The following is a 19597-nucleotide window of genomic DNA, read 5'->3' as shown; positions in this document are numbered from 1 at the left end:
ATCATATTGGATTAGGGCTCACCCTGATGACCTCATTTTAATTTACTTACCTCTTTAAAGACCCTTTTTCTATGTATAGGTACATTCTGAGGTACTGGGGGTTAGGCTCTCCACCTATGAATTTGGGAGGAGACATACTTTAGCCTATAATTGCCATGAGAATATTTTTCTGTTTATTAAAATAAAATAACTGTATCCATAAATTTCTTACTCTGCAGTCAGGAGAGAAGAGGGAGATAGGGCCTATATTTAGATGTTGCCCAGGCTATTTGTAGAAAATATAAAGCTAGTCATGTTACCTCTTTGTTAAATGATTCATAGTACATCGTCATTAACTTCAGAATCAAATATTAATGTATTAGGGGTTCTTAGCTCTTAAGGCATTACCAATAATCTACATCTCTCTTTCTCAATGTCTTTCATCATGTCTAGGCCCCAGCATCACTGAATTATTTAAATTTCTCAAGGTATTTCCTAATATCTCACTGCCTTTTAGTACTCTTTTCTGTGCTTGGGTAACATCTTTTCTTTTTCCTACTTCCTCAGTTCATTTTTCTTCAATCTCTCATTCATTAGACAAATATTTATTGAGTACTTCCTTATATATGCATAATATATAAGTGCTGAGTAACACTTACTAGTAGACCTCCTATTCTGATTCTGCTGATTACTTGGCCAGCGTCTATGATAACACTTCTTATATGGTATTATTTTCCTACAATGCTAAGTTACATCATGGCACATACTTCGTCTTATATATTCATTAACTTAGTATCTTTTTCAATGTCTGCACATGTATAGCTCAGTGAAGGCCACTAATGTAACGAATCTGTGTACCTGCTTTTGCTCAATGTGTGTTTATTTATGGTCGTAATGCAATGACATATTTCATCTGGTTATTCTACAATTTCTCATTCAATTTTGGACTAACATTATTTCATCGGAAGAGCCTTTTGTAAGCACTGAATTAAGGATGTTAATTCAGAGGATATATTTAGAGGTTCACCAAGACTAGAAGTAATACTAAAATGTGATTGTTGACTGGTATATTTATCAACCAAAAAGATAGAGCCGGTAGAAGACTTACATGATTGTAGGACTGGCTTGGGAAGTCCAGTATCTGGAAAGCACACCAGCTAGGAAGGGCAGGCTGACACTTCATCTGGAAGCCTCAACTACTCTGAAGGCTTTCCAGCTGATGGAATAGGATTAGCCAAATTATCTCCGTTACTTTAAGGCAGTTGTAATGGATGGTAATCCTATCTATAAAATGCCTTCACAACACATTTAGATCAGTGTCTGATTCTCACACACTAGAGTCTGGTGTGTCAAAAAGATCAAAAGTAGTTATAAATAATAATATGTGTTAACATTTTAAAACTTTTCTACAATTTCTCCAACATTATCCTAAGTACTTCACATACATTCATTCATTTGATCCTTAGAACTGCCTGAGAAGATATTGTTACTCATATTTTACTGGTGAAAAACTTGAGAGAGAGGCAAATTCGATTTGAGAATCGATTCCAGTAGAACATGTCTATGCCACAAAAGCATGTATTTTTGCCATTTAGATTCACTAATGTATCCCAAGACCTTACTGACAGTGCTGAGTAAAAAAAATAAATAAATAAAAATAACGCCCAACAGCAACTGTTTACAAATAAATTTGAAAAAATTTTTTTTTCCAAATTATATATCTTTCCGTACCATACACAAATGTATCTAATTACAGGTTTCACCTTGACAGTTGATGCTTATTCTCCAGTGGAGCAATAGTAAAACATTTTTTGTTAGTCATTTTGAAGGGCGAAGTTTAAAACTAGAAGCATTTGTATGATGAGTCAAAGTTAAGTTCTGAGGCAAACTGATTAATGATTACATTGATTTCTTAGGATAAGGAATTCAAATATAAGAATATTATTGAATAGAAACATAATTGAAAAAGCAACTATTAAATTTATTACTTCAGACCCCTCGATACATTTTGTTTAAATGAGAATAAACTTGAAATACAGTCAATATCATGGGGACATGAGGCAAATTGATTGAATTCTGGTTTTGCTCCTCCCAAGCCACGTGACCTTGAACAGTGTACAAATGGTACTTACCACACAGGATTTTTCTGTGGGGCAAAGGCAATACTGTAAGTATAAATGCACAGTTAACCCACAGAACTATGCCTACCACATAATATTCTTTAAGCATTTATTAAATAAATGTTAGCTTTCAGTAGGTTAAGCTTTACTGATGGATAGTTGCATGGTTAATATGTGGATTCTGGATATTTGAAAAGAAAAATAGAAAAGTGATCACTTCCAAGTCAAAAAGCAATACTTTTCTTTTAAGCTTACGATTTGCTCATTGATAGTAAACTACTCTGATGAATTGGACTGGTGACTTCAAATGTACTTATAAATGATATTTGTAAGTTAACTGTCCTCTAGACACCTCAGTAATTTGAATATTTTAATTTTGCATGAAAGAGCAAAATACCTCTGTTAATAAATCTTTGGCATTTTTGTGAACATTTATTAAAATATATTGCTTTCTTCATGCTGTAAAATTGATTTTATAAATTAAAAGACCAAATAAAGATAGAAGTTCAGTAATTAAATAAAATTGTTTTAATATATAAAACTGGAGAGATGCTCCCACTGTGACACAGTGGTTAAGAACCTGATACAGTGTCCCTGAGGATGTGGGTTCAATCCCTGGCCTCCCACAGTGGGTTGGGGATCCTGCCTTGCCGCAAGGTGCAGCAAATATCACAGATGTGGCACAGATTCCACATTGCTGCAGCTCTTGGAATTTCCATACACCAAAGGTGCAACCTTAAAAAATGAGAAGACTCTAGCCATATAACTAACTGCAGTGGCTCCAGTCACTGTGGACAGAGGCGTGGGTTAGCTCTCTGGCCTGATGCAGTGGGTTAAATGATCAGGCCACAGCTGTGGCTTGGATTTAATCCCTGGTCTGGGAACGTCCACGTCATAAAATACAAAACCAAAAAAAAATAAACTGGAGAAAAATATCATCTTAAAATTTCAAGGTTTAGGTTCTGCATCTCAGTTTATTATGAATGTAAAAAAAACATTTTGTAGAATATAGTAATAAGTCAGAGTCATTTCAGGTAGTAGGATACTCTTTGTGGTGTAGTAAAAGTTACACGGCAAAGTCAGAACACTCAGTCTTTTTAAACTTTTTAAATTACATTCTAGTTGATTAACAATGTTGTGCCAATTTCTGCTCCACAATAGTGATGTATACTTTTCTAGAGTATATGTTCTATTCTTTACACACACACACACACACACACACACACACACACACACACATATATATATTCTTACATATATATATGTTATTTTTTGTATTATTTTCCATCATGGTCTATTCCAGCAGATTGGATGTAGCTCCCTGTGCCGTGCAGCAGGACTTCATTGCTTATCCATTCTAAATGTAATAGTTTGCATCTATTCACCCCAATCTCCCATCATCCCACTTCCTTCCCCTCCCGGTTGGCAACCAGAGGTCTGTTCTCTAAGTCTGTGAGTCTGTTTCTGTTTTGCTTTTAGGTTCATTTGAGCCATGTTTTAGATTCCATGTAAGTAATATCATATGGTATTTGTCTTTCTCTTTCCCATATAAGTGATGTAATATGGTAGTTGACTTCATTTAGTATGAGAGGCTGTAGTTGCACAGACTACTCAATCTTACACCTGGTAATAATTTTACTCCACCCCAAGATTTAAGACCTTGGACTTAGAGTCCCTGTAGTTTTGATCATTTTTGGTGTTCACATACTTTACCTAGAAATAAATGAGAGTAGCACTTGGAACAAAACCTTAAGATAAGGAAATCTTGTGACTCTCAAGCATTTTCCTTCATTTTAAAACTCCTGTTTGTGTACGCTCATAATCACCTGTCAGTTTTCATGTCCAAATCGTTCTGATGCTTGCTGACACCTGACTTCCTGTGGATGATGTTCCCGAAGTTCTATGTGCGACCTTCTCTGAATGCCCCAATTACTGACCCCACTCCTGGCAAAAAGGCTCTATCTGTGTAGGAAGAAATAAGGACTTCAGGTTTTCTGTCTGCACTCCTCTGACATTCCTTAGCAACAGAGGCTTATGATGGAATTTTTTGCCCTTCATGCCGTACATTTATAACAATGATTATGTTCACAGAAGAGCAAATTTAGCATATAAATTTGTAGGTTGGTGCCTCCAATTATTATTTGCATCTCTGGTTGGAAGCAGTAGTGAAAAATGTATTGATTTTTTTCAACCCGTGTAAGCTGGAAACCAACTTGAATATGCGATGTCTAGATACTGCTCATGATTTTTTTTTCATGATTTTTAAGTTACATTATAAAATAATTATCTATCATTCCATAAAATTTCCTTTTTAAAATTTAGACGTTAATAAAATATTTCATACATTTTAAGGATAATTTTATGGATGAGTTAAATAACGTGAATAACTCAAAGTTGGGACTTTCTAATTGTTTCATTGTCTGCTTTCTCCTAAAGCCAGTTTTTCCATCATAAGAGTTAAAGCTGAATGGTGAACCATTTAAATTTGATGTGATATGGAAAGCACAGAAATCATCCTTACCTCAAACCAGGCCTCACAACACCTAAGCGTACCTCTGTGATTCAATCACTTAGATTAAAAATCAAAAGCCCCTGGTAGTGCAGAAATTGATGGCTTTGAGGGGAATCTATAAAATAAGCGTAGTCTCTTTATCAATTTTAGAAAAATCAACTCAACCAGTCACTTACAGTGCCTTTTGTAAAAGTGATCTTTGGAGGGGGAGAGAGAGGGAAATGGAGGATATATTTAGAAGATGACATTAAATTTTAATCTGGTTAAATTAGAAAAATGGTTTTCCTGAAGGAGTTTCAGGAAGTTACACTGTTTTGAGGCCAATATCAATGTTTCACACATCTATTTATCTACTCCGTTTTCATGATTATATTTTAACATATGTTCTATTTTTCCTGTTTATAAAAGTAAAAAAAGATCACTGTAAGAAATTTGGAAAACATTAAAAACTATAAAGAAGAAAATGAAATTACCCACTGTCGGATAAGCTAAAATTTAACTCCTGTAGTAATTTTTATGTTTATCTTTAAAATGGTGTATATATAGTACATAAGCAATTTTTCTATTATGAAAACATTTGCCTTCAGTTTCATAGTGTTCAACAAAATTATCAATCATATTAAACTATCTTACTCCAGTACTTTTTGTATGAATTCATCTACCTAATCCTACAAATATGAAAAAGATGAACAATACTATTCCATAAAAATTATGTATTATTTTCTTCTTATATCTCTAACGTTTTAAAATGTACTCATTTCTTTATTAGTAAAGAGGTGAGATAGAGACGTGTGTTGGCTAACAACTATGATTCTTATTTTACTTCCTTTTGATCTTATAGTGTAATATCCTTTCAGAGTCTAGCAATAATTCAGTATTTATATCAGAATTGTTTAAATTTCTTGCTGTTTCAATTAAAAATTTTAAAGCGTTTTATCAGGGAGATTAAATAAATATCATTTTAGTCTATAGACTTTCTCCGTTCCCAAAGACATTCATATTATTTTGTGAAATACTCTAAGGCAACAAAAGTTTAGGACTTTTTTTTTTTTTGTCTTTTCTAGAGCCACACCCACAGCTTATGGAGGTTCCCAGGCTAGGGGTCTAATCGGAGCTATAGCCGCCAGCCTATGTCAGAGGCACAGCAACGTAGGATCTGGATCCGAGCGGTGCCTGCGACCTACACCACAGCTCACGGCAATACCGGATCCTTAACCCACTGAGTGAGGCCAGGGATCAAACCCACAACCTCATGGTTCCTAGTCGGATTCATTAACTACTGAGCCACGACAGGAACTCCAGGATATTTTTGTAAAAAGCAAAGTTTTAAACTCTAATAGCTTCATAGGTCTTTTTCAAGCTTGAAATTTCCTTTTAGTCTGTATCATAAAGGTTTCTTTGAATGATAAATATGTTTTCCCACTTAGTAATATTCCTAGGATTCTTCAAAAGAAATCTATGCATTCATTATGTGGCAAAATATGATAATAATAACCAAAAACTCCTTTACTAACCAAATCACTATGGAGATTAGTTCACATCATGGCCATTGTGATACAAGGTTATGATTTGCTTTTTATTTTTATTGTTAATTTGTTGTGTTTTAGAGCTGCATCCCCAGCCTATGGAAGTTCCCAGGCTAGGGGTCTAATGGGAGCTGCAGTTGCCAGCTTACGCCACAGCAAGATCCACGCCTCATATGCAACCTACACCACAGCTTATGGCAACACAGGATCCTTTACCCACTGAGCGAGGCCGGGGTTTGAACCCTCATCCTCGTGGACGCTAGTCAGGCTCGTTTCTGCTGAGCTACAACGGAATTCCTATGATTTGCTTTTTATATGTGTACCATGATTTGGAAGAACATCTTTTGCTTTATCAGAATATAGTGATCACAGGAATATCCATGACTCTTTTGACCCTCAGAAATCCTTTCTCTTCTCAGTGACATTTTGCTAAGGTTTCTTTTATTTCTATTTTTCTTCCAGCCTCTGAAAGGACAGTCTAGGTGTATTTTTGTTTTGAAAAACCTGTACTTCCCTTTTATTTTCTCATTCACTTGTGTTTGAAGTTATAACTTCTCTTATTATTTATTTGCCTAGCTTGCATTTATTATGCTAATTCTTTTGTTTTGTAATAAGTGAAATTAAAAGATATTAAAATGAGTGTAATTTAATTTCAGCTAAATCTAAAAACTCAGTCATTTACACAGAGCACCCAACCATCCATCTTTAGATAGGTCCATTAATTGTCACTTTCATCATGTAACAATTAACAGGGCTTATTTTCTTATTGACTTAGGTTATTTATTTTTTTAAACTTCAATACCTTTGAGTTCAATGTCAATTGTTCCAACCTCTAGTTCATAAAAGTTAAGTATTGATACTCATGTTACCTTGAGTAAACAAATGTTCCTTTATTTTAAAAAAAAATTTCTCTTTTATTTATTTTCCTATTTCATTCTCTCACTCCCTTTAAAAAAACAAACAAAAAAAACCAAAACAACAACAACAACAAAAAATTTAGCTGTATTTTCCCTCATAGAGATCTAGAGAAATTTTTTCATTTGGTCAGAAGTTTATTGCCTGAATGCTTGAGAGATATCTCTAGAAGAAATTAAAACTTCATCAAATCTTGGGGAGAAGGGAGGACATTTCTTTCTTGCTCACAGTAGAACCCTACTATTAAGCATATTTCTTGGAACATATAGTTCAGTAAATATTTACTGAATAAGTTGATGCTATCACAAAAGAATGAGTCAGTAATTTTTATTCTTAAACTATTCCATCACTAGCAGTGTTTAAGGAAGCAGTGGAAATTTATAATAGTTTTTCTTCTCCCAGCTATGATGGGATTTTTTTGTTTTAGACTCAAAGCTCATGCCGAGAAGTAGAGAAAATTAAATTAAAAAATAAAAACAAAATATGTTCAATGGTATTGGAGAGATGATGAGAAAACCAGGGCTCCTCCTCCTCGATATATCCTGGAGAGAAATCTTTGCCTTTTGAATGCCACAAGATTGTTTTAAATTCAGCTCTGATTTTAGTGGTCATCTATTTTATATTTCTTTATGTAATTCAGCAAATATTTTTAGGAGAAAGTTGAAGAACACTGAGATCATCTCTTACCCTTTTTTGTCTTCGAGATCATGGCCCCTTACTTCTTGGCTGACTTGCATGCTCTTTGTATTTTTGTCCTCTCCTTCATTAATGTGGGATATCATTTTTCTTATTTTCCTCTCTCTGCATCGTTGTCCCCATCATGGTTCTTCAGGTGAGTACTTATATCAGGCATTATTGGCTGTTCATTTATAATAAACTCAAATATCACTTCCTCTAATATTAGTTTTTATTTATTTGCTACACTTTCATCTCTATTGAAAAATTATTTCCTTAGATTATCCATTTTTGTAAAATGTCACATAAGTTTATCACTGGAGGAGAGAAGAAAGTAATGCAACTATACACTGAGTAATAGATACGTAGTGACCAATCATTGACAGCCTTTAAAGAGGTAATATGTGTGTCACTGATCATGATGTATATCTCTTATTTGTGTAGTTTGTGGATTGAAGAAGTAGGAAGAAGTTTGTACTTTATATAATTACTTACAGTCAATATGCCATGCTAACTTGCTAACTGAATTTGAACCATATTTTGGGGAGTTGTTCTTTAACTAAACCATGTAACTGAAATTTGTGTGTATCAGAACCATTAGGAAAAGATAAAGCTATGCTGTGATATGGATACACAATTATAGAAGTAGCTATGGTAGACAGAATTCTAAGATGACACATATTATTCCTCCACAGGAAAGATAATAACCTAACCCTAATTTCCCTAACCCTAACCCTAATCCTAACCCTACTGTAATTATATTATGTTGTATGACAAGAGGGAAGTTGCAGATGTAATTAAGGTTACTAATCAGTAGACTTAATCAACAAGGAGATAATCTGTAGAGATGCAAACTGGTCACATGAGCCCTTTAAAGAAGAATTTTCTCCTAGCTATTAGCAGCAGAAGAAATCAGAGAGATTTGAAATAGGAAAAGGCTTAAATGTAAGGATTGTTTTGAATCACTGAGATAGGCCATTGGTCATTGACCTGTAAAGCGCCTAGCCAATACCCTGCAATGTAAAAGAAGCTTGAGTGCTGCTTCTGCAAAGAATTAAATTCTGCTGTCAACCTAAATGAGCTCAGAAGTGGAATCTTTTTTTAATAGACTATAGATAAGAGTACAGGCTGGCCGTCAACTTGACATTGGCCTTATGAGACCCTACTCAGGGAACACAGTTGAGTCTACCTTGACTTCTAACATGCAAACTTTGAGATAAGAGAATGGCATTTTTTTTTTTTTGTCTTTTTGCTATTTCTTGGGCCACTCTCGTGGCATGTGGAGGTTCCCAGGCTAGGGGTTGAATCGGAGCTGTAGCCACCGGCCTACGCCAGAGCCACAGCAATACAGGATCCAAGCCGCGTCTGCAACCTACACCACAGCTCACGGCAACGCTGGATCGTTAACCCACTGAGCAAGGGCAGGGACCGAACCTGCAACCTCATGGTTCCTAGTCGGATTCATTAACCACTGCGCCACAACGGGAACTCCAAGAATGGCATTGTTTTAAGTTGCTAGATTTATGTAAATTTGTTATGCAGCAATATAAAATTAATACAATGATAAAAGTTTAAAAAAGAAAAAACTGACAAAACCAAATCTTAGTATAGACGTAGGACAATGTAATTGAGGGAATGCAATTTAGTACCGTCAGTTCGGAAAACTCCTTGGCAGTATTTACTAAAATTGAATGTAAAGCCTGTGAGCATACTTTATGAGTGATTATAGCTTCTAGATACTTATCCAAGATAAACCTATTTGTGCACCAAAAAAAGCAAAAAACAAAGCAAAAACAAACAAACAAAAAAAGAAGGTTTATAGGTATTTTGACATAACCTCAGACCAGAAGCAATCCAGGTGTCCATCACAAGCAGAATGTGTAAATACACTGTGGTGCATTCAGTGAAAAACTCCACAACTATGAGAATGAACTGTTGATACACACGAATGAGTCTTAACAAATGTCTGTTGAGTGGAATAAGCCATATATAAAAAAGTACACACACAAAAGTATATGAACTCATTTACATAAAGGTCAGAAATAGGCAAAACTAATCTAGGGTTATATAAGTAATCATAATTTCTGCTTGGAAGCTACCATGGTGGTAAAGAAGGGGTATTGCAGGGAGTGTTAGGTTGTTGGTTTATTGATTTTGGTGCTAGTTAAACAGGTGTGTTCATGTTGCAAAGATTAACTGTTTATAATTTTGGGACTCCTTATTCTTCATTGAAAATCTTTTTTTAATGAAAGATTAGAAAATGTTGGCAAGGTCTTTTCTGCCGTATGGCTTAGAAAAAGAAAAGAGTAAGTGCATAAGGTCATATAGCTAGTGAGTGGAAAGACAGCAGGGAATGATAATGAATGATAAATTAATGATAATGTTTTCATTGAATTCTCTTATTTGAAAATAAAATGCAAAAAAGAAATTGAGAATAGTCCAGATAATTTTGACATTTACCATTATATTTTTCTAATAAAACAGTTTGCCGAGAAGATTCGTACCACTCTGTGGTCTCATGTGCTGCTGTAGTTCTCACTCCTGTGGAACCAACAATAGAAATGAAGAAAAGAGAAGAACTAAAACTTCCTGAACCTTCCAAACAGTAAGTTATTCATTTGATTTTTCAGAGCTTTGTAAAACTTATTAAATAATTAGATAACTGATCAGATTTAGATCACTCAGAAATTGTGAACTTATAATAAATGTATTTATGCTAGAATCTGAGAGAACAGAACTAAATTTTGCACATTTTAAAAATCAGTTTATCCTGAAATGCCTCAATGAATAACTTCTGTCTCCTGACTTTGTGTGTTTGAACTATATGCCTTTCAAGTTTCATTTTGTTACCTTATCTTAGTGATGTGTGTAATAGACTGAAGCACTTCATTTCCTTAACAATGTGATTATGGATGTATTGTTCTTGAATTCCGTATTTTATAGTTGCAGTTTTTAACGATCTGAACTATGATCACTTTTAAGTATAAATTTCTTTGCCTTACTTTGGTTTGCACATTTATAAGGAGTTAAAATTAATTATTAACTTTACGCTATTTAATGTTTCCATATTTTTCCATTTAAGCAGACCAAGCTTCATTTAAATTTAAATTTGATTTTTTTTTTAAATTTTTTTAGGGCCAGGCTTGAGGCATATGGGAGTTCCAAGGCCAGGGGCTTTATGCCACAGCCACAGCAAGGCAGGATCTGAGCCAAATCTTCAAACTACACCATAGCTCATGGCAAATTGGATACTTAACCCATTGAGCTAGGCCAGGGATAGACCCCTTACCCTTATGGATAATGATTGGGTTTGTTACCACTGAGCCACAATGGGAACCCCTAAGGTTGATCTTTTATTGAATAAATAATAGACTTTTTCTTATCATGGCCAAAGAGAATTAAATTCACCATAGCAAATGTAAGATCCATGGACTTGAAAGATCACGTAACTGGGATTATATCTGGTTATATATTAAGTAAATAAAAAGAGAAAACCTACTGATGATTTTCTAGCAAAAGTAGTGCCATGCCTGCTTTAAAGTCTCAAGTTGGAGATTAGGTTACTCTGGTGTTGCCAAGGATTTCTGGCTGCAGTGGAAGTTACCTTGAATCACCTACCATTTTAGATTAGATTTTAGATTTTAGATTTTAGATTAACTGTACCATAGTTGTCTGTTTCTTAATGTCTTTCTACTAAAAAAGCTCCTGAAGACTGAGTTTCCTGGAACATGATAGTGTCTGATACTCTTTGTGAAATCAATTAGAAAAGCCCTTAATGTTATATTCAATAATGTTGAATTCAAATGGAGTAATGCATATATTCGATTGCATGAAGATAGTCAGTATTAATATTCTCATTAGAGAGAAAAGAAATACTAACCAATTCAGAAAGTAATGATGGTAATTTAGTTTTAATACAATCTAAAAGTGAAAACAATTTAACTACTCTTAATATAGTCTAATTTTTAGGTTCCAAAAGCCATGTTTTGTCTGATAGGAGGAAAATTACATCTCATATATGCCAACTGAATTGTATTAGAAAACTCAAATGAATTTTTTGCAATGTATATATGAGTTTATATATTTGTAAATTAGATCTTAAATTCTCTTAATTATCTTTCAGTGACTCTGTTCAAAACTAATGAATAGCATTACTTGCTTACATGAAATGTTTTTTTTTTCCAGTCTTAGCTACTTCATAAATATTCATTCTTCTTTATTCCAAGGTATATCCTGAAGTAGACAGAATTTGTTTACTGGCTTTCCTTTTTCTTCCTGTTACCCTACGTTCACTTTGATACTCCTCTGTATTCTCCGAATCCACTTTCTTATTTAAAGTTTCCTTCAAGAGGATCTTTCATTTTTTCCTATAGGTTTTGTTATTATTATTGTTTTTGTTTTTCTAAGTCAGAGAGACCTTAGTTAAAACCCTAACACTGCTATATGTTGTCTGGAAATTGGAAACATTTATTTAAGCTCTCAGTCTTTTCTTTCTACATCTGTTAATCTGTTACCACCTTTACAGGGTCATTGCAAGAATTATGTGAAGTGATATTGCTAAAGAACTTGAAATCTGAAAATCCATAAAAAAGTGTTAGTTATGTTGCCTCCTCCATAGCTTCAACTCTCAACATTACTGATAACTTACAGATATGTATTCTTCTGAAGGCTCTTAATGCAGGTCTAATGTTTAAAGTCCTTGACCATACTTGTCTAACTAAATGTCCTATGAGACTCTTATACTAAATATGTTTAAACTAAATTAATGACTTCTCTAGCCCCTCAAGCTTCTAATTCCTTCTGCTTTCCACCCTTAGGTAAAGCAGATATTATTTTTCTTTTCTTAAAATCTCAATATGTATTCCCCTCACATCTCACATTCAATTCGCTACCAATTACTTGATTAATGCCTCTATTATATTTTTCTTACCATTTGAGCTAATTAAGAAGGCATATACTTTTTTCATATTTTAAAATTTTGTCTAATCTATATATTCAGTTATTATCTTAATGAAGTCATTCAAAAAGTGGTCTTCTATCAAATGGAAATTGAATATGCCCTTCATACCTCATATTGCTGTTTTGAGAGTTAAATCATAGGTGTGACAATATGGCAAGACTATAGAATACATTCAGATGTGGTGATTAATTCAAAACTCTTGTTTGTCAATGAGAGATGCCCGATATAAATTAATTTGAGAAAAGTCAAGGGTAGTGGTCGTTATTGGCTCATGTAATTCAAAGTGTAGAGGGAGACGTTTTCTCAGGTATGGTTGTTCTAGTGCTTAAGCAATGTCATGGACAGTCATTCTTTCCACCTTTGTCTCTTTGCGCTGCTTTCTGGCTTACAGTTTCCATTTTCAAAAAGGCAGTGGTGACACTACCGCCAGCATTAGCTACTGAGATGGGTTTTTATCTTTTCAGCAAATCCGGTGGAAACAATTTATCTTTCCCTTTGATCAAAACAAAACAAAACAAAACAAAATCCCGTATTTGAATGTCATTGGTTTTGAGTAGCTTACCCTGTTTGACATGACTATGCTGAAGCAAACACTGTACCCAGGAATATTTGATGATGTGATTGGTTAGTACCAGGTTACATGACAAATGCTGGCGTAGAGAGTGATGATGTGATGGAAAGGTGATTCCATGCTAGAAATATGGGTGATGCTGGTAAAAGAAGGCAGGTATAGATGCTCAATACAGGTAGTAATATTTTAACCCCTAGTTTTAAAAGTGAGGATTCTTTATTGTATTTAAAGTGTGTATATTGAAATTCTGCATTTAAATACAGTTGTATATCTTCATTTCTTGTTTTAAGTGATTTCTGACAATTTTATTTCATATTATTTGATCCAGCTGTGCTATTATAGAGAGGAAGTATAATTTGATGGTTATGAATTCAGGTCTTTGCACTGCTTTTTGACTCTTTCTTAACCATAGAGTTTGTTTCTTTTTAGTATGGGAGTTAACATTATCTTTTTTAGTATGGGAGCTAACTTTATTTATCTTACAGTGCAATACCTAAAACACAATATGAAGGCAAGAATATAAAAATATTATATTTTATAACAAATACATTAGTTAAATAAACATATCCAAAGCCTTGTGTATTATTTGTTTTGTGTATTTTGGATTTCCCATTAAGAAAAATAATTACCCACTAGTGTAATACTAAGATATTAGAATGCTGTATGTTGAGACATTGCTTTTGGATACTTAATATGTCCTTTAAATTCAAGATGAAATTGTTTCTTTAAGTAAATTTTTCTTTCTAATTTTACTCACTTCACATGATGAATTCATAAACAATTGAGTCTTCGAAACAAAGGACTCTCAAGTCACATAGTTCAGAACTCAGCAAATCTCTTACTGGGAAGAACTGCAATAATCTTCTCAGTGTATGGGCTTCAGAATACATAAAATTGTACACACAAAGGAATACATAAGATGATGTAGTTCTGAGGCTGTTACAATATACATGAAAAGGGAAAACATGCACCTGAAAAGGTAGGTCACAGTATTAAGACAACAGATGCTATTTCTCAAGTGTAGGTATACATATTCATCAGACACATGATTGTTTAAAGATAAGTTAGGTTTATTGGTATATCAGTATAAAAATTTAGGAAAGTAAAGCCAGAGTATTGGCCTTAATTATACTGTTGTATTGATAAGCAAAGAAGGAATTTAGCAGCAGAAATAAGGGCTTGTTCAAATATCCCATGATGGCTGGGTATAGGAAGAAATTAAAGAAGGCTGGTGGGAGTTTAAAATAAGCCAAAAACAAGTTTTTAATCAGGGCCCAGAAGACACAATCAGATTTCTCTTTTGAAAAAAATTTTGTCCAAGTTTCTTTTATTTATTTATTTTGCTTTTTTAGGGCTGCACCCACAGAAAATGGAAGTTCCCAGGCTAGGGGCGGAATCAGAGCTCCAGTTGCTGGCCTGCACCACAGCCACAGCAACACAGGATCCTTAACCCACTGAGTGAGGCCAGGTATAGAACTTGTATCCTCATGAATTCTAGTTGGATTCATTTCTGCTGTGCCACCAGGGGAATTCCCTGTCCAAGTTTCTTATGAAGAACGAATTGGGTGGGTGTGGTGGGGGCAGTGGTGTGATAGAGAGCTTGGAAGAACAAAATTGCTATCATTTCTTCCCAACTCCAGGTACAGTGAAAGTCAGAAGCTTTCACTCAGCCACAGTGGGTATATTTACACCACAGTAATTCACAAATTCTGTGAATCAAGGCTTTTCCCTCTCCCAGAGAACTTGTTAACTATTTATCAGCTCACATCTAAATGGAGGAGAGTTTGAGTGTCTGCAGTGAGACCTTTTAAATGATTACTGACGGTAGTTTGGACTGGGGTGCTGCCACTGGAGATGGTAAAATATGAAAAATGAACTGATTCAGTGTATTTTTCAGAACCTAGGAAAATTAAATTATTAAATTAAACTTATGATGCCACACACTTACCAAGGAAAAAGGAGAAATTACTCATTGGAATTATAAGATAATGTATTATTGTGATAATCCTAAATGTTATTTTGAATGAGTAATAGTTTCGTCAAGGGGGAGTTTTGATATTCTTTTAATTTATATTGAGTATTATCAGTGGAACTGCATAGGTAGGTAACATATATAAATGCTTTTTGCACAAAATTCCTTCCTGAGTTTTTGCCATTGATTCTCACTGCAAGTGCAGGTAAATGTAAGTAAATTCCATATAGGTCCTTATGTAAATTCTTATGACTCTTTATCAATAATTTTCCTGCTATTGGAGTTCTGGTTGTGGTGCAGTGGAAACAAATTTGACTAGTATCCATGAGGATGTGGGTTCTATCCCTAGCCTAGCTTAGGAGGTTGGGAATCCAGCATTCCCGTAAACTGTGGTATAGGTCGGTCGCCGACACAGCTCAGATCCTGCGTTGCTGTGGCTGTGGTGTAGGCTGGCAGCTGTAGCTCTGATTTGAACCCTAGTCTGGAAACTTCCATATGCCATGGGTGTGGTCTTAAAAAGCAAAATAATAATAATAATAATTTTCCTGCTATATTTGTTCTTTAGCCTTTATTTACCATCTACCATCTTGGTGTCATAAATCTCTTCTATTAAAGAAAAGTATTGGGGGAGTTCTCTTGTGGCACAGTGGGTTAAGGATTTGATGTTATCACTGCAGCAGCTTGGTGGGTTGTGTCCTTGGCCTGGGAACTTCCACATGCTGCAGGAAGGAAAAAAAAAAAAAAAGAAACTGAGGCGTGACGTAATGGAATTACATAGTTTGTGTCCTTTTGTGCGAGGTTTCTTTCCCTCAGCATGTTTTTGAGATTCATTCTTATTGTTGCATGCATTGTGGTCCACAGGGACCTTTTTGAGCACACCTTGCAAACTCACTGAACCATAGAAACACAGGGCCTCTGGGTGTCGAAGAGGTGTCGTGAAAGCCATCTTTATCCAACCTTGCCTTTACACTACTGATACTCAGTGTTAGGTATACTGCACATGAAAAATTGCCCAACCCCTGCTGTCATACCTCTGATGAAAAGCACCTCATTTCCTTAGAAGGAAGCTTATTCTGTCCTTGGCCAGCCTTGCCCGTTAGAAAACTCTCCTTCATTTTCAGCCAAAATCTACCTCCTTGGGTCATCCCTCACAGAGATCCTAGTTCTTGTACTGGGGCCAGTCAGGAACACTTAGCTCCTGCCTTCCCTGTAGGGATCCAGGAGGTACACCTGCCATCCAGTACAGTGCTGGTAAATGTTTAACTTACAGCTCTAGTTTAGTTATTTTGGTTGGTATATAATATTCCATTACATAAATGTATCAAAATGTATTTATTCAGTTTCCCATGAATGCATATGTACATGGCTTGCAATATCAGCTGTACAAACAGTTCTGCTCTAAACACTCATGGGCTCCTGAGACTGATGTGAGGTTTCTTTGGAAATGGATGGCAGAATTGTAAGGCACATACATTTTTCACTTCAGCAGTCAGCATTAAACCATTCTCCAGGTGTCCTCCTCGTACACAATTTATCTATACTTAACCTTATAAGGTTTTGCCACATGCTTTTGCCAATCTTATGAGTGTAAACTGGCATCTCACTGTGGTTTTGATTTACATTGACCTACTTCTAGTGATGTTTATCATTTTTTATGATTTTAATTTTTTCCATTATAGTTGGTTTACAGTGATCTGTCAATTTCTACTGACCCAAAGTGTGGGTATATACACACACATATGCTTTTTCTCATGTTATCTATATATGTCCCTAATATATGAGCACCCAGATACATACAATAAATATTAACACACATAAGAGAAGTTGATGGGAATACAGTATTAGCAGTAAACTTTACCCCCCCACTCAGGTCAATGGACAGATCCTCTAGATAGAAAAATCAATAAGACAACAGAGATCCCAAATGACACAATAGAAAATTTAGACGGCATTGACATTTTCAGGACATTACCTACAAAAAAAATCAGAATGTACATTCTTTTCAGATGCACTTGGAACATTCTCAAGGATTGACCACACAGGGGCACAAAACTATCTTCAACAAATATAAAAGTATAGACATTATTTCAGATATCTTCTCTGACCACAATGACGTGAAACCAGAAATCAACCACAGGAAAATAAAGAAAAAACTGACTACATGGAGACTAAAAAACATGCTACTGAAAAACAGTGGGTCAGTAAGGAAATCAGGAAGGAAATTAAAAAAATACCTCAAGACAAATGATAATGAAGGCACAGCCATTCACAGTCTATGGGATGGCACAAAAGCAGTGCCAGGAGAGAAGTTCATAGTGATACTGGCCTTGCTCCAAAAAAGAGGAAAAATCTCAAATCGACAACTTGACCCACCACCTAAGAAGAACAAACAAAACCTAAAGCCGGAAGAAGGAAGGGAATCATAAAGATCAGAGAGGAAATCAAAAAATAAAGATTCAAAAAACAATAGAAAAAAAATCAATAAAACTAAGAGCTGGTTCTTCAGGCAAACAAAATTGACAAACCTCTGGTCAGATTCACCAAGAAGAGGAGAGAAAAAACACAAATAAACAAAATAAGAAATGAAAAACAGGAGAAATCTCAATGGATACTACAGAAATTTAAAAAAAAAAAAACTATGAACAATATTGTGCCAACAAATTTGACAACCTAAAAGAAATGGACAACTTTCTAGAGACTTAAAGCCCATCAAGACTGAATGAAGAAGGACTAGATCAATGAACAGACCAATCACTATAAATGAAATGGAATATATAATGAAAACACTCTCTAAAAACAAAAGTCCAGGACCAGATGGCTTCACAGGCAAATTCTACCAAACATGCAAAGAAGAACTTATGCCCATCCTTCTTAAAGTTTTCCAAAGTGTTGAAGAATGAGGAATACTCCCAAAGACATTCTATGAAGCCACCATTACCCTAATACCAAAACCAGACAAAAATATTACCAAAAAAGAAAATTGTAGGCCAATATCTTTGATGAATATAGACAAAAAATTTTCAACAAAATTTTAGCTAACCCAATCCAACAACATATAAAAAGGATAATACCCCATGACAAAGTGGAATTCATCCCAGATTCACAAGGATGGTTCATCACATGCAAATCAATCAGTGTCATACACCACATTAATAAAGCAAAAGTCAAAAGTCATATGATCATCTCAATAGATGCAGAAAAAACATTTGACAAAGTCCAACATCCATTCATAATAAAAACTCTTACCAAAGCGGTATAGAGAGAACATACCTTAACATAATAACCCATTTATGACAGACCCACAGCAAATATAATCCTCAATGGAGAAAAGCTGAATGCTTATTATTCTTAAAAAGTGTTATTTGGACATTTGGTTTTCCTATTCCATGAATTGCCTATCCTTATTTTTGTCCATTTCTTTACTGATGGATTTGTCTTTCTTTTATATTTACTTGGAGAAGTTGTCTATTCTGACTTCCATACTAGAGTTGCTATGTGCATTGCAAATCTCTCTTCTGGTTGATATGATGTCTTTTAATAAGTTGGGACTTCTAATAAGCATAATTTTTATTTGAAAAAAGAAACTGAGTCATGAATATGATAAATATGAGGACACTATTATAAATATGAAACAGCTCTCTTCTCATGCAAGTTTTTGAACAAAACAATGCTTGTGATTCTCATCAGTTCAAGAGTAGAGCGTGTTGTCAGAGGAGGTTCTGGGGAGAGAGATGTGGCCTAAATTTGAGTGGCCTCCACAGCTTTAGGAGGAGGAGTTGGAGTTGGGAGGAATAGCTTTCTAACCCCAGTCTATTAAAGAGTCTTCAAAAGAATCATTCAGACAGTTTGAAAAGTGTTTGTTGGAAATACACAAAACATGCTGATTTATGCCTAACAAAACTGAAGTAGAACATGAACTAGAACCTGACACCTGCCCATAAAATCTGGGGAGTGAAGATGAGCTGGGCGACAGTGAACTTGGTAGCATCTTGACCTCTCAGAGTGGGTCAGGGAAGCCACAGTGTGTTTTGTGAACTGTCTGGAGGGACAAGAAAACCCGGGACACAGAGGTGAAGGATCCCCAGCCTCTCTCACTGAGGGAACTGTAGGAGAGTGGCCCAGAAAGAGCCCTCTGCAGACCACATTTGGGCTCATTGCTAGGCCCGAGAGCCAAGTGCAATTTCCTTAAAACTCTTCTGCTCAACTGAGAACCCGTCCCCTCTACTTTGGTGGCAGGAGTACATTTACCTCGAGGCACTTGTGAAAGGATCGTCTCTGTGTTTCTGTTCATCTTATTGGAAAGTGTGGTCTATCTGTCAGTAGTTTATTCAATTAAAAAAAAGACTCAGAAAAGTTGATTGTTTTCA

General features: G+C 35.0%; 1 protein-coding gene across 2 annotated transcripts in view; it reads left to right on the top strand.

Moving 5' to 3' along the window:
• CCSER1 (coiled-coil serine rich protein 1) overlaps positions 1–19597 on the top strand; it is an 823961-nt gene that overhangs the window by 280409 nt on the left and 523955 nt on the right. For both annotated transcript variants that reach the window (XM_047798060.1, XM_047798062.1), the window contains exon 5: positions 10212–10332. In XM_047798060.1, the coding sequence (XP_047654016.1) occupies positions 10212–10332 (121 nt within the window). The remainder of the gene's footprint in view (positions 1–10211; positions 10333–19597) is intronic.

This window comes from Phacochoerus africanus, chromosome 10 (genome assembly GCF_016906955.1).
Source record: "Phacochoerus africanus isolate WHEZ1 chromosome 10, ROS_Pafr_v1, whole genome shotgun sequence".
NCBI lineage: Eukaryota > Metazoa > Chordata > Mammalia > Artiodactyla > Suidae > Phacochoerus > Phacochoerus africanus.
This window is presented reverse-complemented; position numbering and strand designations above follow the sequence as displayed.